This window comes from Panulirus ornatus, chromosome 64 (assembly GCF_036320965.1).
Source record: "Panulirus ornatus isolate Po-2019 chromosome 64, ASM3632096v1, whole genome shotgun sequence".
NCBI lineage: Eukaryota > Metazoa > Arthropoda > Malacostraca > Decapoda > Palinuridae > Panulirus > Panulirus ornatus.
This window is the reverse complement of record NC_092287.1, coordinates 26,080,217-26,106,153: the sequence shown is the minus strand read 5'-3', so window position 1 is coordinate 26,106,153 and position 25,937 is coordinate 26,080,217. Positions and strand designations below refer to the sequence as shown.

General features: G+C 37.0%; 1 protein-coding gene across 2 annotated transcripts in view; it reads right to left on the bottom strand.

The window, feature by feature from the left end:
- The window catches only part of LOC139746293 (RAB6-interacting golgin-like), a 90,475-nt gene that overhangs the window by 10,991 nt on the left and 53,547 nt on the right, over positions 1 to 25,937 (bottom strand). Inside the window, exons 1-7 of one of the 2 annotated variants that reach the window (XM_071657381.1) lie at positions 22,827 to 22,999; positions 20,098 to 20,246; positions 17,945 to 18,066; positions 14,425 to 14,685; positions 12,050 to 12,190; positions 9,799 to 10,006; positions 9,021 to 9,486 (exon numbers count right to left, since the gene is read on the bottom strand). In XM_071657381.1, the coding sequence (XP_071513482.1) occupies positions 9,021 to 9,486; positions 9,799 to 10,006; positions 12,050 to 12,190; positions 14,425 to 14,685; positions 17,945 to 18,066; positions 20,098 to 20,246; positions 22,827 to 22,953 (1,474 nt within the window). In that variant the 5' untranslated portion in view covers positions 22,954 to 22,999. Of the gene's footprint in view, positions 1 to 9,020; positions 9,487 to 9,798; positions 10,007 to 12,049; positions 12,191 to 14,424; positions 14,686 to 17,944; positions 18,067 to 20,097; positions 20,247 to 22,826; positions 23,000 to 25,937 lie in introns of those variants that run through there. The other variant, XM_071657382.1, reaches the window with a different exon arrangement.

The window sequence follows — 25,937 nt, the reverse complement described above, 5'->3', positions numbered from 1 at the left end:
TTGTGAATGGAAATGGTGAAAAGTTTGTGAATTTGTGTGCTGAAAAAAGACTGGTGACTGGGAATACCTGGTTTAAAAAGAGAGATAAACAAAACTATACAGATGTGAGCAGGAGAGATGGCCAAAGGGCATTATCAACTTATGTGTTAATTTATCGGTGTGTAAAAGAGAGACTTTTGGATGTTAATGTGCTGAGAAGGGCAGCTGGTGGAATGTCTGATCACTATCTTGTGGAGGCAAAGATGAAGATTTGTGGAGGTTTTTAAAAAAGAAGAGAAAATGCTGGAAGAAGAAAGTGGTGGGAGTAAATATCCTTGGAAGGGAGACTTGCATGAGGAACTATCAGGAGAGAATGAGTGCATAATGGCAAAAGGTGAGAGCAAATGATGTGAGGGGAGTGGGTGAGAAATGGGATGTATTTAGAGAAGCAGTAATGGCATGTGCAAAAGATGCATGTGGCATGAGAAAGATGGGAGGTGGAAGATTAGAAAGGGTTGTGAGTGGTGGGATGAAAAAGTAAAGTTGTTCGTAAAAGAGAAAAGAGAGGAGTTTGGACAATACTTACAAGGAAGGAGTGCAAATGACTGGGAGATGTATAAAAGAAAGCGGCAGGAGGCCAGGAAAAAGGTGCGAGGGTTGAAAAGAGGGCAAATGGGAGCTGGGGTGAAAGAGTATCATTAAACTTTACGGAGAATTAAAAGATGTTTTGAAAAGAGGTAAATAACGTGCATAAGACAAGAGAACAAATGGGAACATCAGTGAAGGGGGCAAGGGGGATGTGAAAACAAGTACTGATGAAGTGAGAAGGAGGTGGAGTACGTATTTTGAAGGTTTGTTGAATGTATTTGATGATAGCATGGCAGATGTAGGGTATTTTGGTTGGGGTGGTGTGTGAAGTGAGAGGGTCAGGGAGGATGGTTTGTTAAGAGAGGTGAGGTAGTGAAAGCTTTGTGGAAGATGAAATCCAGCAAGGTGGTGGGTTTCAATGGTATGCAGTGGAATTTATTGAGAAAAGGGGTGACTGTGTCGTTGATTGGATGGTAAGGATATTCAATGTATGTATGGATCATGGTGAGGTGCCTGAGGATTGGTGGAATCAATGCACAGTGCCAGTGTACAATGGCAAAGGGGACAAAGGTGAGTGTTCAAACTACAGAGGCTTGAGTTTGTTGAGTATTCCTGGAAAATTGTATGGGAAGGTATTGATTGACAGGGTGAACGCATGTACCTTTTGGTAGATGCTTTTCCATAGTCATCTTCACCACAAAATCTTGATCACATATCCCCTCCTTTGCCTAAAACCCCATTGCTTCTCATTTATACTGCATTCAGTCACTTTCATCACTCTAACAATCAACATTCTTGCATGTACTTTTCCTGGTATACTTAAAAGACATTCTATTTATTCACATATTTTGCTTTGTCGCTGTCTCCCACATTAGCGAGGTAGCGCAGGGATACAGACGAAAGAATGGCCCAACCAACCCACATACACATGTATATACATACACATCCACACATGCAAATATACACACCTATACACCTCAAGACATATTCCCCTATAACTGCTACATACATCCTTTGCACCTTTTCCTTTCGAAAAAGGAACAATAATAGCTCTCATCCAATTCTCAGGCACAATGTTCTGTTTCCATGCTACATTTCATACCAGATGCATCCACTCTATCACACTGTCTCCTCCAAACTTCAGCATTTTAGCCGTAATCCCATCCACTCCAGATGCCTTTCTTACCTTCCACCTCATTCTTGCCCTTTTTATCTCCCATTTTCCTATAAGCCCTTGCACTTGTATCCTCTTCCTTCCATCCTCCATACCCATGACTGTGACAAATGCTGCTTCATCTTATCCATCATTCATCAGTTCTTCAAAGGACTCTTTCCACCTTTCATTCACTTCCTCCTTTTGATTTAGGAACTCCCCTTCCTTCCTTCTCAAGTCAACATTTCCACTCTTACATCCACCTACTTCCTCTATCAGCTTCTTAACACTGCTTACACATCTTATATTCTTCCCTTCTTCTTTGATGAAATTCCACTAGTACATTCCTTTTGAGTTATCTAACATACGCATTTTTCTTCTCTTCCACAGCATTTTTAATCTCTTTTGTCCACCATGCATTTCCCTTTTTATTCCTATATCTCACAACCTTGTATCCACTTACTAATTACAACCTTTAAGTCTTTCTATAAACATTCTAAATACCTCATTCACACATGACTGCATCCCTACATTCATTGCACTTCCAACTAAACTTTCAGTCACCCTCCTTTCATCCTTTCTGATTCAACTTCTTGCTTGCTAACACTTTTATCTGTCCATTCCCCTTTACACTATACCTCCACTTCCCCCTGATCCTTACTCTCAAAAGAACTACAAAATGGATAAAGTCTCTAAATAATCCTTTCACAAATCTAGCATCTAGCATGGCCTTTCTCAATCTTTCAACCACAGCCAAAAACTCAATGAAAACATTTTGCTCTTCTCTTCCATCATTTCCCAACCATGTTCACCTTTCTTCATCTGTTCCTAGCACTATCTTGCTAATGCAGTTAATCGTGAAGTATGAAAAAAAAAAAAGGATTCATTTAATGCTGTTCAGGGAAACACTGACATTAATAAGGTAATGTGGCTCTGGATAGTAGGGTCTAGTTTAGTTTACATACCTTAAATTTAACAGTTAAAGGGTGGATTGGGCAAATGATGCTGTTTTTTGTTTTTCTGATGCTCCTCTGATGAGGCAGAAAAGGCAATACAGTGTGAACAGAAAGGAGAAAGCGTGCATACATATATGTGTGTAAGCATGTATGCATGCATGGGTATACTTTTTTGTTCAACATCTAAGAAGAGAGATGTTCAATCAAGCAAACTTTTCACATGACCATTTGGTATTTAACATTTATATTATGCACAAATAAGAAAATATGTCCAGCTTCACAGATGTAATTTCTGAGGTAATATGAAATCACAATTGTGAAAGTAAGGAAAATACAATCATATTCTACATGCACTGCTCATAAATGGCACATTGTTAACAAAAAAATCAAAATTCTACCAATATCAAATACTACATATCTTTTTCACATGGCAAAGTATTGTCCATGCAGCATTATCTCAATACACCAAGCAATTTGCCAATTTGAACACTCAAGGACCCATCAGAATTAAAAGTAACACATGTGACATTCAGAAAAGGATCTTTTATGCTGGTTCTGCCACCTTACATAAATAACTTAACACATCTTAAATCTGATAAAATGAGAAAAATCATGAATTTCAACTTTGAATTGGAAGATCAAATGATAATAATGACAGCTTTGTGTTCAAATGACTAACGTTTAATGATTCTGCGAGTTCATCAACTTTTATCTGGTCCATCATAATCATAAAGAATCTTTGACACAATAAGCACAAGGTCATCTATAATCAAAATCTGAGAATACCTGAAGGGTTATCCATGCAATGCAGTTCAGTTACTGGAAAAGAAATAAAAGTGAGTGGAAATACTGCTTGGAAAATATCAAAAACACCTGTATCAAGTTCCACGACCAAAGGAGTTCTTTTTCCAATTGAGAGTAACATTAAGCTTCCAGGTTACATTTTTTATAAGAGGCATAATTCAAGTAAGATGCAATTTAGAGTTTTGGATCTTGTGTTATTAATTTCACTGAATGCTTGGAAATAACTGTGCGAAGTTTCATGATTAACTAATTTAAACTCTTCAGGATATGATCATTTAAATCAAGCTGACTCCTAACAAGTAAAAATGACTGACTGATGAACAATGAAGGAGGATGACAAAGTGATCCCTAAGAGTCTGCCATGCAAGTACGGATGACAAAGTACTTGTTTATGTGTTGTACTTGCCATGCAAGTACAACACATAATCTATAAAGAGTCTGCCATGCAAGTATGCAACATGAAAACTACTTCAATGTGAAAAGAACGAGTGTGAGCTTTGCTAAAAACTGGAAAATCAAACGATACAATGAATAAGAGGCTTCATGCTCAGATGATAAATTTTTTGGAGAATATTCATTAAAGTCAACAATATCAAATTCAGCAATAAAAGATCATTAGAGGCTATCACAATGACAGGGAATATGTAGCTGAATATGGTGTGATTCAATAGTCTGTAGATTAGAATATGTTTCATCTTGAGGCATACATATTCAATTTTGGAAATTATGAGACACTTATAATAAGTTTGCAGTAACTGTAATTGGAAAATGCTAATACTTTATCTTCAATACTCAATTTTATCTTATACTGCCATTTCATACACAAGTACAACTATAAACGAGAACCAACTGCTAAAATTAAGTATACACTACCTCTCCACTTACTAGACAAATAAGAAAGAACTTAATTGCAACCCAGGGGTACAGTTCTGTATGTGCAAGAACAAAATACTCATCACATTTCTGCTTAGCTCCTAGCACCTAAAACTGAACATTAATCCAAAATCACAAATGTATATACTTTTGATTATTGAGGCAGTATGAAGCTACTTTCTACTTTCAAGATTCAACTTCCCAAAAATCAGCAACTTCTAGTAGGTCATTATAACACTCAACTTGATAATTCAAGATACAGAATTTTAACAGTAATACCAGACCTATAAAAGTTATTCTACATTCTTGAGAAAGAATTTGAAAGTCATTATAATATACCATTCTTAACCTGAAAAATAGTCATATAAAATTATATCTGCAATGCCAGACTTAAAAAAGTTATTATACAATCTTAATAATGAGCTTGAAGACCAGTTCTAATAAGTATAAGTTGTGTTTTCAACTTTATCAAAAATTTAAGAGCTAGGCATACTGAATCACAATAAATCAGATTCTAAGAAATCAATAGGTTGAAAAAATCTAATATGATATCTACTGAATATAGTATCCAATATGTCATGTTAACAGTATGGGACAAATAAATTCACTAGAATCAAAATGCTCCAATAAATGGCAGAAAGGATCAATAATGTGATGTCTTACATATTTTTGTCACTTAAGCTAAAGGCAATCAATACATTACCAGAGCTGCATGCATTTATTTGATCCTTCCTAGGGTAAGAGGTCAGACTTAAAGATCTTTTCTTTCTTTCAAACTATTCGCTATTTCCCGCGTTAGCGAGGTAGCGTTGAGAACAGAGGACTGGGCCTTTGAAGGAATATCCTCACCTGGCCCCCTTCTCTGTTCCTTCTTTTGGAAAATAAGAAAAAAAAAAAAAAAAAAACGAGAGGGGAGGATTTCCAGCCACCCGCTTCCTTCCCTTTTAGTCGCCTTCTACGACACACAGGGAATACTTAAAGATACAACATATAAAAACAGAGAGCATCAAGACATCACCATATCAAACACTAAATATTTGACAGGTTTTCTCATAAGGACCTCACCATAATGTATAAATACATACATTTAAAACTACCAAAAGCATGAATATATATTCACTTTCCCTTTCACACTTGATCGCTGCTATTTGCATCAGCAAGATAGCGCCAGAAACAAACGAAGAAAGGCCACATTCTCTCACATCCATTCTCAAGCTGTCATGTGTAAGCACCAAAATCACAGCTCCCTATCCACATCCAGGCCCCACTGACCTTTCCATGGTTTACCTGGGGATAGGGGATAAAGAATACTGCCCACATATCCCCTCCATGTTATAAAAGGTGACTAAAAGGGGAGGAACTGGGGGACTGGAAATCTTCCCCTTCTGTATTACTTTCCAAAATAAGGAACAGAGCAAGGAATCAGGAAAGGATTTTTTTCCTTTAAGGCTCAGTCATCTGTCCTTGATGCTACCTCATTCATGTAGGAAATGGCAAACATGTATAAAAGATATAAGTATACATAGTTGGTGTTATCAGATTACATCTGCTTAAGATTACCCCAAGAGTGAAAAGTTACCTTTGGTGAGGCTGTACCAATGGCAGTATGTTGTCAAAGAACTTCTCACTTTAAAGGAGGTGACATTTCTATGTTCCTGGAACAAGTGCAGCCTAGGGCTGCAGGAGCCTTTAGAAAAGTCTTGTGTAACACCAAGACTCCTTCAAAGAAATTGATCCTTGAGTAACTATAAATAATTTTTTTTTTCAAACATACTTGCCATTTCCAGCATTAACAAGGTAGAATTAAGAACAGATGACTGAGTCTCAGAGGGAAAAATCTTCACTTGCCTTGCATCTCTGCTCCTTCTTTTGGAAAAGTAAAAAAGATGAGAAAGAGTGAAAGGATGTGATCCCTGTGTGATGTGGGTAACAACTAAAGCTGATTATGGTGATAATCAGTGCTCATGCACCTTGCCACGAGAAGACTGAGGAAGAAATGCAAGTGTTTTAGAAGGGGCTGAGTGAGTGTGTCAGCAGTTCAGATGTGAGATTGTGTATTAGTGATGAGTGATTTGAACACAAAAATAGGTAGTGTGTCAACTGAAGGTGTAATTGGGAGGCACGCAGTATTCAGTGATATAAATGGATATGGTGAACAGTTGGTGGAGTTATCACTGAAAAAGGACTGGAGACTAGGAATATAGGAATACCTTGTTTCATAGGAGAGCCATGTGAGTTAGTAGCAAAGCTGGTACATGGGCATTACTGGATTATGTATTAACTGAGATTTGCACAGCAGAGAGACTCTTGGATGTGAATGTGCTGAAAAGAACAGTTGGTGGGATGTCTGATCAGTACTTAGTGGGAACTTTCAGTAAAGAAGTGATATTGTTGAGAAGAGAGCTGTGAAAGTAACTGAGCTTGGAAAAGAAGCTTGTGTGAAGATATACTAGAGAGATTCAGTGTGGAATGGCAAAAGGTGGAAGTCAATGGTGACAGGGTAGTGGCAGGAATTCAGGGAAATAGTGCTGACACATGTGAGAGAAGTATGTAGCATGTGGAAGGTGGCCAAAGGGCACATGTGAAAGGAAAATGAATGGTGGGATGAAGAGGTTAAGTTGCCGATGAAGGTGATAAGAGACGTGTCTGGGCAGTGCTTACAAGGATGGAGTGAGTGATTTGGAGATGTACAAAAGAAAGCAGCAGCAGGTCAAAAGGAAGATGCATGGATTGAAAAAGAGAGCAAATTAAGCAAATTAGAGTTGGGTAAGCAACTACTAGCAAGGTTCAGAGAGGATAAGAAAATGTTTTGAAAGGAGGTCCATAGTGTGAGAAAAAGAAAACAAATGGAAACATGAGCGAAGGGGCAAATGAGGAAGTGATAACAGGCAGATATGAGATGAAGAGGAGACAGAATGAGTACTCTGAAGGACTGCTGAATGTGTCTGATGACAGGGTAGGATATGTGAGGTGTTTGGGATAGGAAAATATGCAAAGAGAGAGACAGGTGATTTGGTGAATAGAGAGGTGGTGAAAGCAATGCATACAATCAAATGAGGCAAAGAGGCTGGAGAGAATGGTATTGCAATGAAGAGCTTAATAAAGGGAGTGACTGTGTTAATAACTGGATAGATAGGATCTTCAATGTGTTTGGATCATAGTGAGGTGTCTCAGGATTGGCAAAACACATATACAGTGTCACTGTATAAAGGCAATATGGATAAAGGTAAGCATTTGCATTACAGAGGTACAAGTCTGTTGGGTGTACCTGCTAAGCCGTACGAGAGAGGTGGTTGAGAAGGTGGTGACTGGTGAGGAATAGTATGGTTTCAGGAGTGATAGACAATGTGTGGATTGGGTCTTTACTCTGAAGAATTCAACTGAGAATTACTTAATGAAACAGAAGTATCTGGATGAAGCATTTATGGATCTAGGGAAATCAAATAATGGGGTTGATAAAGATTCCCTCTCTTTCTGGAAGGTGTTAGGAATATATGTAAAGGGAGCAAAGATAATAAAAGCAGTGAGGAATTTCCATCATAAAAGTAAGGCATGTGTATGAGTAGGTAGAGAGGATCTTAAAGATGGTACATTTCATGTGATCTATAAATCTTCCTCATTTTCAGCAAATAAAGTCAGCAGGCAACAGTTAAAGAAAACATGAAACTATTTGTGTTTTCATACTACATTACTTCTTTTGTATTATAAAACAAATCATTAAAATTACAATTAGCTTATCAAAACCTTAAGAGTATGAGCAACAGCTTTTTTATATTTGCGCCACAAACAGCACCGTGATATTCGAAGTGATCCTAAGTGATCACTGAACAATTCACAAGAATGAGTACTGATTTGTTCTAAGTTTGTATGGAAGGGAATAGCAATATCACTGTTCATAAAGGAAATAATTAATGGCATGTACCTTGAAATGCATATGCAAAAATATCTGTAAATAACACACCAAGCCGTGTTCTATGTGCTCTATCTGCTTTTGACTAGTTTATATACTACAGCTGCTGTGATAATCATCCTATGTCAAATATAGGTGAATGACCAAGAATTCTGTTTTCCATCTCACAGAATGGAAAATTCTAGAATACCAAAAAGATAAGGTCTGAACACATCACCAAGATTGGCACTCAATACATGAATGGCTGGCACAAAAATCTGAGACAGAGGCCTCATAGGGAATTTCAAATATTAATGTACACAACATTTACTATCTAGAATAAGTATACTATGTTAGTCTACTCTAAAGCACTTACTATTTACAAAACGAGGTCAAAGTTCTAATCTAATCTACGTTCCTGGAAGAGCTCCTCACGAGTATTTCATGTCAAAATGAGCTGAGCTTGTTATCTTGCCACTCTGTACCTCAAACTAGAGATTATCACACTGAGTGGAAAGACAAGCAAGACAAAGATGTATATCAACAGATGACTGCACCTACATATGTGTGGGTGTGCAACCACAAGCATTCCTATACACAAAGCTGTAAATGTGTGTCCATGTACATGTATGTATACACCTCTATGAAATACCATATAAAAAACAGAAAAATCTAATAGTAAATACTGTTATGAAATTGAGGCACTACTCTAACACTACATATCTATAAATGTTTTTTTCAGAGTGTCTTCAATGACTACATTCTTTTAAGACCTCACCTTCTTCCTTAAGTTGGCTGTTTTCAATTTCTGTGCTTTGCATTAAATTTTCTGTTTCAACTTGATCACTAGCATCTATCTCATATTCAACTCTTGCTATGTGTGTTTCATCAAGATGAGCATTCTCTTCAGTTTTTCCCTCAACTGTTCTTCCTTCAACTGCATCCTCATTTTCACAATCTAATCTAACAGTTCTGTTTTCTTGTTCCACTTCTGTTGAATGTGTCTGTGAATCGTTTTCATTACTTTCAATGATTACCAAATCTGGGCTATTTTCCAACACCTCTTCATCATTACCAAGCTTTCCTTTCTCTTCTTCTAGTAACTCTTTCACAGTTTCAATAGGAATATCACCATTTATCTTGGCAAGGCCCATTTGTAATGCTAAGGTGGTCTTCTTGGGATCTTTGATTGTTGTACAAGCTGCATATGTCACTTCATCCAAGCTAGCTAGTTGTGGTAAAATCTGCAATTTAAGTGCGAAATTAAATAATGTAAAGAAATTCAGCTTCAAAAATTGGATGTAAAAACTGGATGTTTGGTGTATCTAAAGTGGTGGTGTGTTGTTGTGTAAGTGTGGTACGTGTCAAGGCAGTGTATTATGGAGGAAGGAAGAAAGTTACCTCTCAGCTTGAGAGAGAGAGAGAGAGAGAGAGAGAGAGAGAGAGAGAGAGAGAGAGAGAGAGAGAGAGAGAGAGATAGAGAGAGAGAGAGAGAGAGAGAGAGAGAGAGAGAGAGAGAGAGAGAGAGAGAGAGAGTTTCGAAGAAATCTACTTACATCTTCAGCTCCAGTCCCAGGAACTTCAGGAGAAACATCCACCATTTCCAACTTTGCCATGAGTTCAGAGAGTTTGCAGGCCTTCCTTCGCTCATTAGCTTCAATGATTCGGCAAAGATGTTCTGTCAGTAGTTCCTTCCTTTCCAGTTTGCTGAATAACTGCAGTTTGGCTTCTATGAAATCTTTTTCTGCCTTGTCATAACGCTTTCTACCAATAAAAGGGAAAAACAAAAAATAAGACCTTTTACAATATATAATGTACATCTTGGTGTTTAAGTACTGGACAAAGATTTACCAAGGTCAAGACATGAAATTTACTTTATAGAAGAAACTAAAAAATATGCAGAATGATAGAGGCAGTAGTAACTTAGCTATGGTACCAACAACAAGCTTTTATCATGAAGTCGGATTAGTGCTCAGCTCTCTCCACATTAGAGAAAGACTGCCTATAAAGAGATTTTGCCATTAATCATGGCTAACATATAGCATTTACTTGATTGAAAATATCATTTTTCTCTGCTGCCACACACACTGTGTATAATTCATCACCTTCAAGCTCATCCAGAACTGGTTTTAGTTATCTACCAATGCTTCTTTTGAAAGTTGCTGTGCTTATCTCATGCAGATTTATCATATGATTTTGTAGATCACTGAATAATCTTTCCATATTTTCAATATATGCTAAGATATCAAGGGCAACTGAATGCCCTTACCAAGGCCATCTCATTAGTGCTATCTATCTATGTAACAATTTGAGGTGTTTGGTAGACTCAATAATGTTCACTCATGAAACTGAGGCAGATAATACATTGCCATTCTTAGACTGTAATATTCACAGGGATGAAAATTACCTAAAATCTAGCATATATCAAAAACCCACAAATGTCTGTTAATATCTATCTATCTATCTACCTATATCTCTGACACCTGTTCCAATTGGAACTCCCTCAAGGGGTGGTCCTGGCATCAGAGTCTCTAACTCCAGTGCCCCTTCTTAGCCTTTAGTGCCTCATCCTTAACAGGCAGAGAGCAACTCTAGTGTAGTGTTTGCAGAGGCTCCTGCCTAAAATTCATGGTGACTAATTCTATCTAATGCTCCTACCTACTACTTCTACCAAATGTTTCTACCTAATAATCCTGCCTAAATGTTCCTAACTACTACTTCTATCTATTGCTCCAACCATTTTGCCAAAAGGCAGGGATAGGGCATCGTGCTCACCACAGAAAAACTTAGACTTACGAAGAATGAGCTGCACAAGCTAAGTGTTGTCAAGTGTTACATAAGACAAGGAGAGATTTTATGTTTGTGGACAGAATGACAATAGTCTGTTAACATATTCACTACTACTCTACTCATCACAATAAAGTAAAGTATTCTGTGTTTTCATCAATTTTTCTTTGTGCATTTCGCATACGTAGTCCAGAACACTAATGATGAACTCTGCAATATCTATGATAATGGTTATAAATTTCAGTACCACAAACATTTCTTTGATTAAGCTTGTAATTTTGCTAGAAAGTCTTTTTACAATGTTCAACCTAAAGAAACATTCATAAAGAAATACTTGTTAGTATTACCCCATTGTGAGAAATTGCTTACTGTTCCTCTTTTGTTAATTTTCTTTCATATTAATGTAGTCTTTAGCTTTTTATAAGGGTTGTGTGTACAATACATCCTGTAAAGAATGTGATCAGTTTTACGTTGGTCAAACTAGTAAGGTTCTTAATATCTGGATTAAACAACATTAAAAATAATGTTAGGTATGTTCAAGAATCCAATGCCCTATTTGTCCACCTCAAACTAACTGGAGCAGTGTGACAGTTATCACATACAATAACCCACTAATGGTTAAAAATACTTTGAATCATCTCTTATCAAACATAATAGAGATATCAATATGAATGAAAACGTTGCTTTATATAAGTTAGAGAACTTTACAAGTGAGAAAATTGTTAATGTTTCCCAAAACATGGGCTAACCAGAGTTTGTGACATGAGGGAGGTGAGATCCTTGAAAATGACTTGGGCCCTCATTCCTTCATCTGTTTCTTTATTGTATATAGTGATTCCCCATAAAGCGAGGACTACATGTACCTCACTCAAGTTACACACTAGAAATGAAAGTGGCAGCAAAGAACAAAACATAAAACAGCTTGTAAGTAATTGCACATGAAAGTTAATGATTTAATGATGCAACAACTAGGTGACAGACAACAGTAAAACTAAGTAAAATCACAAGTAACACACTCACTGTGCCTCATTAAACTCTTGGCTGGCAACTTCTATCTGGTCCCTAAGGATAGAGACATCAGTGGACAGAAGGGAGTCTAACTTGGCCAATTCTGACTGAATCTGCTTCAACTTCTGCGCTTCTGACTGCGTGCGACGACTCCTGTAAATGTGGTGGTAAATGCACTAAGCAAAAGAGCTCATACAAACTCTATATACATCAAATCCAAATTTTATTAACTCACGCAGAATCCTCTCCAAACTTTTTGGAATCAATGATCTCCATGCCTTCAAATATCAAAGACTCAACAGCAATGCTGAAATATTTGATAAAGGAGTCCACATTTTGATGTACGTTTCAACTAGATGAATCATAAGCAATTTATCAGCAACATTCCATAAGAATGTAAATCGAATTAATCCCTGTATATCTTACATAGTATGTACAATAGGTAGAAACATTAGGTAGGAGTAGCTGGTAGGAATAATTGGCAGGAACATTAAGTAGACATAGTCAGTAGGAACATTAGGTAAAAGCCTCTGCAAACACTGCACTAGAGTTGCCTTCTGCCAGTGGCCTGCTAAGGGTAAAGCACTAAAGACTATGAAGCGACAACGGAGTTCACTGGCTATGGAGACAGATGGATATAATAGTATATGAAAGGAATAGAAAAAAGTACAAAGGTATGATAAAAGATTACTGATAAAAGTAGAGGAAAGTAAAATAAAGAGAGGAAATGTAAAAACAGCTTTGTTTACCCCTTAAACTGCAACACAGATTATATGATGGTTTATGATCAACTGTGACTTAAGCATATAAGGCACATTGTGCACCACATTTTAAAGTACATGCCAAGTCAGCATTCATAAGTGTCACAAGTTCCAGTATGCCTTCAGTGCCTAAACATTTTGTAAAGGTTACCCTCAATGGAATCAAACAAAATAATCCACATTCATCCAAACAACAAGGCTAGACCCAGTTAATTCATGACCAAATTACATGCAAACTTCACACACCATACCCCCTACACAGTATTTGTGGCAAAACATATCATAAAGCATTTGACATTGTCCCCTGATATATTCCAACATAAAAGATACTTGACACACCCTCTGCAATAATGACAAAAAGTGACTGGCCAACTTTAAAGCTGATTGACAAATTGGAGTGACTCTCAAAAGGCATCACCTCTAAACATCCTTAAGCTCTGAAACAGGGTTCCCTTAAGAGTTCTTTCTCCAACTTCTTCAATCTATTCCTACATGTCCTTCCATCACCTCCTACATGCCAAGGTGTGAAAATCCTCTCATATGTAGACATTACAATCACATCACAGAACCATGACACTACACAAGCAACTACAAACATGCAACACTACATCATACAACTGATACACCGGCTTACCTAAAACACAATGTCTGCACTCCACATAAGTCTTCAGTCACCCTCTTAATCTCAGACACGAATACTGTTACTCTACTGTTACTTAACATTATTACATTTGAACAGTATAAGCTGTGTAAAAATGAAAACAATGTCATCCAATGACAGGTTATGCAAAGAAAAGGACAAAGTAAGTCTAGGCTATGCTTAAATTAAAGTTATTGAGAGACTGTCTTGTGGTTCAGAATAGTAGATATTTTACAAAACTGGCAAATGCTGGTACTATATTCTGAGAGGCATACCAGAAAATTGAGGAAACTGTAAAATCTGGCAATGACTGTTCCCAAAGTGTCCTGGATACACATAGAGCACATGTATACATACTTCTGCCTCTACTTCCATTTCTCAAATTACATATCCATTTTTCATTTGTGTATACTACAGTAGATTGTAACAATCCTACAAAGGATTCTAACTAAATCTAGACCATATTTTTTTCTATCACTGCTCTCCTCTGAGCTCCAACAAAATCTGAAGTAACAAGAAATCTCTCTTTCTAACCATTCAATAAAATCTTACCCAGCACCTCCTCTTTCTCAAATGCATTTCCCTTGTTTTTATCTGTATTCACAATTATTTCACAATACACATGTTCCCAAACTCATTTTGCAGGTGTCTGCAATTCTCCTACCTCAGTAAATATCAGTGTCGTATATCCACATAAAAGCTCAATTCATTCTCCCCTTAGTCTTTAATCCTATAACCCACATTACCAACTACTACCTCGCTAACTATGCTAACTAAAACAGCATTCAACAACGTCAACATAATTTATCCCTATACAGACAGACCAGTGTAAAATAATCGCTCAAAACTGTTCCCTTAGATACATGCTCTGAAAACTTTTAAAAAAAATGTATTAAATGAATTTCCCCTAACAACAAGCTCTTTGAAACACTTTTTACAAACTTTCATAACTGGTTTCATTAGAATAACAATCTTTTGAAACATACCTGTCTGCAATGGCCTGAATCAATAATTCTCTTCGCATCTTATTTTGCTCCTCTATGATCTTTTGACGTTTCTGAAACTTTTCAAGAGATGCCTCATCTCCATCTCGTTTTTCACAATCTTCATCAAGATCATTTTCTTCTGACAAGTCAAAAGAGTCTGTCACTGTATCAGGTGGCTGCTCCTCCATGGGTGAGCCACCTGCTGATATCAACTCATAAGAATTGTTGTCTCGAAGGCGAAGTCTAACATTCTTAGCATGACTACCTGTAAACAATACAAATGTGTAACATAACTGAAGAGTAAAAGTAGAAACCAGTCTGCGATAATGTGAAAAAGGAAAAAGCTGAAAACGAATGTGAACGATTGTAAGTTCATGAGGTGCAACAGGGAGCTGGGACACGATGCAGTGCTCTATATACCTGGGAGTGAACTTGGCAGTGGACGGAACTACGTGGGGTGAAATTAATCATAAGGTGGGAGAGGGGCTTAGGTCCTAAATGCAATAAGAAATGTATGGAAGTAAATGTCACTGTCTGTTAGATCAAGTATAGGTTTCATTGAAGTTGTAGTAATCACATCATTGTCGCTAGCATGTGAATTTTGGATCCTAAAAGCAAAAGAATGGAAGATGCTGGACATGTCAGAAATAATATGCCTGAGGACAGCATGTGTGTTAGGTTGGTGTGTCATGTACGAAATGAGAGTGGAAGAAAGGTGTGGTAGTCAGTGCAGTATGATTCAGAGAGCTGACCAAGGTTCCAACATTTGGACAGGATGAGCAAAAATGACTAAAAGATCACTAAGAAGATCCACATGCCAGAAGTTGAGGGGGGAATGGAAGGGGTAGACCAAGAAGGAGATGGGAGTATGGAGTACAGGAGGCTTTGGGGTACTTGGGTCTGAAAATTCTGGAGGATAAGAGGTGTGCATGGGTGTCAATGTGTGTACATTGGGCAAAGTACTTTCAACAGGCTGAACCGGGACACATGATGTAAGTCATCAGGCCTGAATGTGGATGGTGAGCTCAGTTGTCAGTGCATTACACATGACAGCTAAAAACTGGATAAATACACGAGGCTGTTGTTCACTTGTTCCTGATGCTACATCACTAAGACAAGAGAAGAAACAGTGCATAAAAAGAAAAAAATATCCATAATTTCTCAATCTTATGTAATCCTCCACAGAGGACTACCAGTAGACGCTTCAAGCAGCACAGAACTGTTGAAATTACAAAACTTCCAAAATCCATGGTCTTGCACATTTACGATTAACATCAACTTAAAGCATAAGCTCCCTGGAAATAATTTCCATAAGTATTCATTTAATGTTTCATATACTACAAAGTACCATACATTGCCCACAAACAACTTGGTCTGCCCACCTGTACATTTTCAAATATGAAATCACACTTACATTTTCATATTTTGCCATCTCCTTTGGCAATGATCACCATCTACTGACATCTATGCATAGAACTGGTAAGGTTCCTTAAGTATTCTAGGTCCATGTTTTGGGTTCAAAGGGTCTTGATCTCCTGAATAGGGTGAGGAACTTATGAGGTGGTGCAGGAAGCAGCTGTCTGATCTTACGTTCTGGGGATCTAGCGCACCTAGAAATCTCACATGTACCCACATTCTCTTGCTTACAGGTGAGAATTTGGGTTTCCTCCTCCTCAATAAAAGGTAAGAGCCAACCATCATGAAGCACACGTGGAAGAAATACAGCAACTAGAAGTGAAATCCAGCCAGTGGCAGCCAGAAAGAGTAAAGAAAGAGCACCATTTCAAGAAAGCTTAAGGCAAACTGAGGCAGGTGCTGGTATTAACACTGTCAGAAACAATAGTCTCAGCAATCATATTTCCCCCTAAAAGTCTCATATGCTAGTACCCATAATAAAAAGCTGTGCATTGCCTTTGAAAATATATGGGGGCACACAGTGTTTTTTGCAGATACTGTATATTACAAACAAACATTTAACTCTGCACTAGGCATGCAAAACTCTATGTGTTAAGGTCACAACATGTTCAGACAACTATCTGTGGTCCAAGCATTTCTAAATTCCATGAAATTCTAAATTCTAAACACTGCTTGGTTTCAAGACTTACACAGATTTTCAATATTCTGTGTAATTTGAAGTGGTATTTTTTTCCTTTAAAACTTTCTTAACCTTTTCATGGCACAATTCCTCAAAAATTTCCCTCATCCAGTGCACACACCCAAAAAGATTTTTCCCTAACGACTATGTCTATATCATACATCAATGAAAAATTACTCAAAAAAGTACACTTTCCCTATGATGGTATTGGCAGATGTTTAGCGGACAGGGGAAGGCCTGGGTTGACAGCATGGATGCTCCTTATCTATGTATACCCAAGATGCAATTTCCCTACAAAAAACACTGAATGCTTACTCCTAAATTGCCCTGAATGCACCTCATATAGACATGCACACATCAGCTCTCCCTGACTTATGGTCCCACCCAGTGGATGTGGTTGGCTTCCTGAGCACTGCAGAGCTCCATTGAAGGGGTTCCCATGGCAGGAAGGTAATGGTTATGGTATAATCATATTTTTTCCAGGCACATAATATTCTTCAAAAACACAAATACATTACACACATTTCTTCCAAGCATGATTTCAAACAATAAATACATATCATTTACACATTTTTTCATATACTTACTCTGATATAAAATATATATCACTCATGTTCCTAAATATCATTTGCCAAAGCATAAATTTCTTCATATCAAAAAATGAAAAAATTACAATACATGCAAAAATACTGTACTATAGACACTTTCTCTCATTTCAAAAATGACTAAAATAGTAGACATGTAACTCTGGAATTACGTCAAGGTGATGTAGATGCACTCTATGAGGATCTGTGGGTAAGTGTGATGCATGATAACTCTCCAGGTGTGGCCAGTAACACCTCCAGACTCCCCTGTAGGTGCTCCCTTGAGGAGCAGATTATGCCCTACTGTCTATATCTACAGCCTATAATATTTCACTTACAACAGTGGCTTCAATCCTCTTTTTATATCATGTGTGAAAATAATTGCATGGAGAATTTCTTAAGAGGCAAATATAGGATGCAAAAACCGCATTTACAATTTCATTCACTGCAACTGCAGCAGGAAAGTACTTTTACACTTATTGTTATACAGAGAAAAAATCCTAACAATATTCATAACCATCCATATAAAAAATACCACATATTTTACTAAAAAATAAATGGCTACAAGATCCAACTTCTGTACCTTACAAATCAATGATACAAAAATGACAAAAAAACAGTTATCAAAGTAATATTCAAAAATGTTTTGCAAAAAACTAATTTTTGACCAAGGAGTGGATTTTGAAGAGGCAGGTGCTAACAGATAGAACAAAACAAAAATTTTGCAGGGCTCCACACAACATTTTGCCTAACATTTACTTTGTAAAGGAATTAAAGTCAATTCTCATATTATCCATATACTAAATATGCAAGTGTACATGATCAAATTCAAACACAATACTTGCCTGTAGGAGACTTGCATGGTGATGGAGGTACAGGAGACTGGGACTGAGAAGAGGAACTTTCAAGTGATTCTGGAGATCTGTGACCTGATGAACGTGATGGGCTGGCAGGTTCTGACTCCTAAAATAAAAACTTGAATTATATGACAATCAATAATGACAGGAGCAGTATCAGTAACAAAATATGATATTACAGAATATCAATACAAGGTTAACTAATAATAATCTAACAAATCCATTCATGTGATTAAAATTCCTAACAACACAAGAAATAGAGTAGAACACTAACTCTACCATCTATAATTCAGTTTGTTACACATCTCTAGCATTCACTCACTTTTGTGGGGTGTATGTGGTTAATTCAGCACACCCTCTTCAGCTCTCTCAACATATGGAGAGAATGAGTGAGGAGAGGCTAACTATGAGGATGTGGATGGAACAAGGAGAAATGGGAGATTGAATTGGAGATAGAAGGATGAAGTGAAAAAGATTTTAAGTGATCGGAGCCTGAACATGCAGGAGGGTGAATGGTGTGTGAAGATGAGAGTGAACTGGAAGGATGTGGTATACTGGGGTCAACATGCCATGGAAAGTTCTGTGGAGCCTGGTTGTGGATAGGGAGCTGTGGTTTTGGGATATTACACAACAGATAAAGAATGGATGTGAGAAGATGCAGCCTTTCTTTGTATGTTCCTGGCACTACCTCACAGATGTGGGGAAACAGTCATCAAGTATGAAATTTTTTTCATTATCATTCATAATTACTATTTGTGAGTTGGTGAGTTTCACTCATGTTAACCACCCAGTCTCTTAACCTTGCATGCAACTGCTGTGTCTCTGTCCACTCCTAAGCCAGGTGTATGTAGGTAATTAACTATTTGTATACTAAGGGGAAAAAGATGTACACTCATGGAGCTTCATCTCTTGTACATTTTGTAACATCACTTGATGATCATCACATGATTGGGATCCTATCCTTGTCCACAGATACAGATCTTAAAACTGGCTCTTTTTCTCTTTTCCTATTCCTGCAACATTCAAAGTATTAACTATAACCTTCCCTCTGTTGAGCACCATCTCTTTACCTCCTTTCTTGATTTTTTCCTTCTCTCTAAATCTCTCTAAAACCCAACTCTCTATAGCTGCTTCTCCACGAATGGAATTTGTGCCTAACATAATACAAATACAATGCGTCTCCTAACTTTAATGCCACCAATCTTAAAATCTCTCAATCCTCTATTACCTTGCTATTGTGTGCCATTTAGTTCCCATCTGATTTAACTGCTTCCCATGAAGTTCTGCTCTCTTTAAGTCTATGCGCTCAGATCTTCTAAGCCTTTTCACAAACAGGCATGACACTGCACATATTAGCATTTTTTCAGATTTATTTCTCTGATGAGGCTATGGCATATCAAAAATTCAAATAAGCAAGTAATCCTTTCTCTCAGGTGCAGAGCAAATAACACAGCAACAAACATCAATTGCTTCATAGCAGGTTTTCTCTTTGCAACACCTCTGACATACAACTTTTTTCAAACACATCTATGCAACAATTTCATTTACTACTCATTAACACGTTCTTCAATTCAGGGTAGGGAATATCATAATAACTTTTTTTCACTGTATTTTATTGCACTGTTAGTCCTAATAATTCCTTGTGTACACATGAATTACTTCAACTATTATGTGTTCCCTCATCCCTTTCATACATTTATATGTCTCCATTTCAATTTGTGCAATCAGAGTGCAACTTATTTCTATGTATGACATTCAAAGCAAAGCATAATTCTCTGACATATATTTCAAATATCCTACAAGGTCTCCATCATCAGAATGTGAATATAGAGCAAAATCCAATTGCTAAGAAGACTTTCAATGTCCCACTCTGCTGTAAATGCAAAATAAAGCTAAATAATCACAATCATAGAAAAATAAAAAGAAATCTATACATTCCTACACATCATCATACACTCATCAACCCAAGTTCTAAAACAATCATATTCTAAAACTTAGATACATTATTCTTGCTTCTTACAAGGCAGTTCTTTCTCTCTCTCTCTCTCTCTCTCTCTCTCTCTCTCTCTCTCTCTCTCTCTCTCTCTCTCTCTGAAAGGGTATCAAAAACCTGCTTGTACAAATTTACATTTCTTACCTTAGGCTGAGAAAGTCTGGCCTGTGGTGGAATAGGTGCATAACAGTGAGAAGTCTTAGCTGCCTTTGTCAATGCCAGTTTCTCTCTTGAAAACATTCTTCCTTTGGAATGCAGTCTGGATGGATGGAATTCCTGCCTTTGATTTTGTGCTGTAAGTATATCAAATCTACTAAGTCAAAAAAAATTATTAAAACACTATATCTGCTATCAAGAGGAATTACATCAAGTGTCATAATGTATTATCTTTGTTACTTATCCAACCACCAAAATTAATTTCTTGACCAAGGCAGAGAGGGGTATGGAGATGAAGGTAAACAACAGAGAAAGCAAGTGACAAACTGTGAAGTTACACATCATATCCTCAATGATTACAGAGTAGTAACTATGATAAAATGAGTCATAATTACAATTAAACTGAGTAATAATTACACGTAGAGAATGAAAAACATCTGCTTTCCAATATTGTGGGTTACAAAGTCATTCTATCGTGCAACATTTGTGGTAGGGATGAAGTATTATACACAATGCATAAAATATTTCATAGTCAGAAAAAATTAGGGTGAGCATTATATTTCTACAAATTTTGGGCTTTGATATTTGTTTTTGTATGACCCTCTAACTTAAAAAACTGCTACACTCTTTCCCGAATGTCCAAGAGCCATAAACTGTCAAAATGAATATCTATTTTTAAGTGTAATGTGTCATGCAGAACAAGATATGTATTTCCTGCAATTCATTTTATGACCTTTAGACCACTTGTAAAGATTCTGAGATACTTTTAAAAGTGCTTGGACCTGTACCACTGAAGAGCAGGGTGATAAATAATATTGATGATACTGATGCCTTTCATAATTGACATTAGTGCAAATGCAAGTATTATGATACAGTAGAGGGCAATATGACAATGTGTACCTAAAACAAGAATACCCTAACACCTGAAAAAAGATCATACTCATATTTGGAAGTATGTACCATCTTTTAACTCCAAAGTGAGATAGGACTGATACTAATTGCATCTATGTTACAGTAGGTTAAATAAGAGTAAATGATAATAACAAACCAACCTAAATAAACCTAGGTAAAACAACACTGAACTCTGAATCGATGTACAAGTAAAAAAATCTATTCTAACATGTGAACCAACTCATTTGATTCTCATCTATAGCTATGTGAATAAAGAAAGGTGTAACCCTAAAAAAGTATCCAAATTCAAATACATGTTGACTGATCATATAACGCAAAGCAAATCTTTTGCTTTGATTTACTGCCACTTTACAAACAGTGGAATCTAATAAAATCTTATGAAATAGTAGGATTTCTCAATAAAAGTAAATGAAAACTGGGAAGTATTATTAGGGTAATCTATTTTCATGATTGTGATATTAAATAATAATGAAGAGATGTAAGATCACTAACAACATAGGATTAAATGAACTACAAACATACCTGTAAAAAATAAAATGCTACAAAGACATGACCTGATTTTTAATAATCAAGCACACGCATGTGAACCATATCTACAGTGTTTTCTATTTGTTACAGTTTCCACTGGGTACCACCATCATTACACTGGCTGTTGCTATGAAGTAAAATGCCTAAATCCAAACAAAAACCTAAATCAATGCCCTAATGATTAAAAGTACTTCCAATTCTTTCTCTAGTGTATTCAATATACTTTGGTTGGATCTGCAGACTTCATAAGGCAGTAGCACAGATGCATTTTTGGATAGCCTACATCAAAATGACATCATAAATGTTTCAACATCATGTACTACGTGCACATGGATCTCATATGTATTGGTACTCTAGTCCTCATATGTGACATAATTAGAAAGTTTTCAGACTAACAATTATACTAATTTGCAAGACAAAAAAAATCACACCAGTTGCGATTTTCACATGCTACATTTGACGATATATCCCACAAGTGTCGGTTATGACTGGAGTCTTACTGATTTAATCTATAAATTTCATAATAATAAACTTGTTTATCTTCTTGATGGATCACATATCAAATGCTGCATCATACATTTATGGAAAGCATAGAAGTGTGATTGGTTTAAACAAAAAAAATCCAGAACTTTGATTTAAAAAAAAGTCAATGAACAGGGATCCTCCCAAATAAGACTCATCACCTTTATATATATGTGTTAGGTACCGACAGATTAGGTTTTTCTAAGGTCGATGGTATTTTCTATAAGCCTGGTATCTACTTTGTCTTATTGTTTCCTTACAATGCCTGAAGGCCCAGCCCACTTTGTGAGGCTTTACTCACGTCAATTAATGATGTACATGATCTTTCTCACAAGTATAATTATAAACGATAAGAAAGTCAATCACATGAATCATTTCACATTCTAACAATCAATACCATGGCAGCACTATAATAAACAATCAACAATTATCAATCATAGTCGAAATGTCAATAGATACTGGCACGCCCCTCCGATATACTCTTACAATCACCATAACTAAGCTGACAGAAGCACAATTTCGTATAGTCAAAATGCTGGCAATCTTAACCTCATCCTCAAATACATTTCTGTGAGAGTTTATCTCAAAACACTTTCACATGCCTAACATACAAATAAGAGCCTTCAAATACGTGGCGCTTATGCCGTCACGCATGGAGCGGGAGCCGCGACCATGGTAAAGGTCTCACGGTTGGGATATTTAAGACTTTGAACCACTTTTCAGAGTGCATTATACATGTACTGCCACTTTATTACCTTGTGAATCTCCCGAGCCATTTCCCTGTTGGACATTGTGAATCTCTTCTTCCGTGAATCCTGCCCAACCCCTTGAGGTCATTTTGTGTTTACATCTGTCATGACCAAAGGCTGCCAACATTTGCATGATAGAAAAGACAAATTAGTTAACTCATTCGGTATCAATATATTACTCACTTTAATCTAAATAATAATATCAATCTAAACTCTTTATTTTTCATATCTTATTATTCGTAAGTGAAAGCTGACGGCAAAGAATTCCGGACGGAGAACTTAAATAGTTGGCATTTGTGAAAAACTTGCCAAGTGATAAGAGATATGTTAAATGTAAAGTGTTTTATCCATTAAGGGAGGATGAATATACCGTGCGGTTACTCAACATTTACACACACACACACACACACACATAAGCTTAACAATATCAATGTTAACTTTGATTTAAAACTTGCTAGCTTTGATGTTTCATCTCTGTTCACAAAAGTTCCATTGATGACCTCTTAGAATATCTATTTGATGTTTTGGATGATATTCATTTACTTGTTTCCAAGTACGTTTTTACTGAACTGATAAGACTGTATAAAAGACTGTATTTCACTTTCATGGGAACATTATGCTAAAAAAAAATATGGTATGGCAATGGGTAACCCTCTTTCACCTGTATTAAGTAATCCTTATATGGAATTCTTTGAATCAAAATTACTGAAGGATATCTAACCTTCTAAAGCTATTTGGTTTAGGTATGTAGATGATGTTCTTTGTGTTTGGCCAACAAATGAAAATTCACAAACATTTCTCCCCTTAACTATTTAGTACTTTCCATCAAATTTTCCGTAGAATATGAAAATAATGGCATGTTACCATTTTTAGATTGCCTGATCCTATATAGGGATGGAAACAAGTTAAAGCTTAGCATACACAGAAAACCTACCAATGTATGCTCATATATCCATTATTACTGAGCTCAACATGAGTTAAATTATCATCATTCTAGTCTATGTTCCTTAGGGCATTACGTATTTGCAGTCCAGAGTTTATTGATGATTTGTTTGAGAAGATATATTCTATTGGATCCAAGTTAAAGTATCCTAGATCTTTCATTGATAAATCCCTTAATTTAGCAAAGAAATCATTCAATAGAGTTGAACCCAAACCTCTCCTTGACATAGAACTTTTAGTTCTCCCTTTTAATAATAATTTTACTTCGCTTTCCATGTTGCTTTAATCCTTTAATGTAAATGTTGCCTTCAGCAACAATGATACTATAAAGAATATCTTAATCAGAAACTCACCAAAAGTTCTGCTGGATGCATCTATAAAGTGCCATGTAGAAATTGTGATAAGTTTTATGTTGGGCAGACTGGTAAGGATCTTTATGTTAGACTTGATCAACATAAAATATTGTATAAGAATAGGATAAGAATAAGAAGCCTAGTTTAATCACGTCAGAAACTAATATTCCTGGCATTTTGAGAAAAATCAACACCGAATGATAACATGGGGAACTTGAACAGATGACAGGTATTTTAAAGGCAGATTCACTAAATTCCAGCGCATGTGGTTTGTGATGGTGTGCAGCACATTCTGAGACAACTCCTTAAACACGACTGTACGATAGCGTGACCTTTGACCCGAATGCTGTGCTCAGGGGACACGCCGTCAAACTTAAGCGATTAAGTCTCTTTAGAAGCCATTGAACTAATCCATCATCATATACCTTTCCGCCTCTCTCTACAACCTTCTATGCATACTGTACATACCAGTCAGTTCATTTAAGATATTGAATAAGACGTCTGTTGTTAGGTGCACAAAAGTGGGGTTTTAACATTGACTAGGCTGTGACTGAAGGAGGAAACTGTTGCAGTTCTATTGGAAGATATTTGATGAAGTTCTATCAATTCAACAGTGCGGGTCCAGCGGACAGCCCGGCTATCCTAAACTATATATAAGTTACATACTTTATCACATAGTGTGGGTGACACCTTTCTAACTGCACAGTCTTTTAAGATATTCTCTATAATCTGCATCTTTGGGCTGACAATTAGGCAAAACTAGGTGGATGTTGTAGGTACCAGGCGATGTTTAGATCTACTCGAAGCCCTGGCATTCCTGGGTATACTGACAGTCCTTTTTTTTTTTTCTTCTTTTTGAGGATGGAGTTAATTCCAGTCATTTAGTTACCCAAGCTCGTATATTTGGGCCAGAGAACCGGGTAGGCCTACCTGCGTTCATCTAGGCCTATTAAACGGGCCCTTCAGGTATAGGTCAAGAACATTATATATACCTGGGAACTCTAGATTTGTTTTTTCATTAATATTGCACTGGATGAATAAGTCTTTCAACGCCCCAGGAAGTCTCAAAACTTCATCGGAAGGTTCATTATTTGACGGCTGTAAAGACGTACCGTACATTTTGAAATGATCAGGAGGGTTCTACAACGGCTCATATACCGTCTGCTACAGTTGTCAGGCTCCAAGACGCACCAACAAACTTACAGACGTGTGGCGTGGGCGTGGGCGGGTTATGAATGGAGGCTGTGGCTTGAGTGCGCGCGGGCGCGGCCACCGCCGCCGTGACGCAGCTGCCGGGCGGCGCGCGTCCCTCAAATGGACGGTGAGGGACAGCTACCGTCACTCACCGACGGAGAGTGTTTCAGTCATGCTCACACCCGCAGCCTCGCCACACGTCTGTCACCCGGCATGAGCGCCCCCAAGGTTAACGGATGGTTCACACGCGATATGAGAACTTACGAGCAACACATTCAGTATATACGTCAACAACTTCTGCTTACCCGTAGATCGAACACCGATGTTACAATGGTGTTATTCCGTTTCGTAGGTTAACAAAAGTACATTGATGACAAACGATACGATGAATTAATATTTTCCCACTTAAAACAGTCCAGTAATGATTCGAAACGCTTTAGCTAATGAATGTAAACTTTTCGTCAATAGCTCATTAATATATACGACAGTAAGTCAATAACTAAAAAGATCTCGAAGCTAAGACAATTTATGATCTCACAATGCAAAATGAGACAAGACTAAGCACAAAGTAACGGTCTGACAACGACTGTTGGACTGGACCTTCCCTTAGCCATTGCTCATCTGTAGC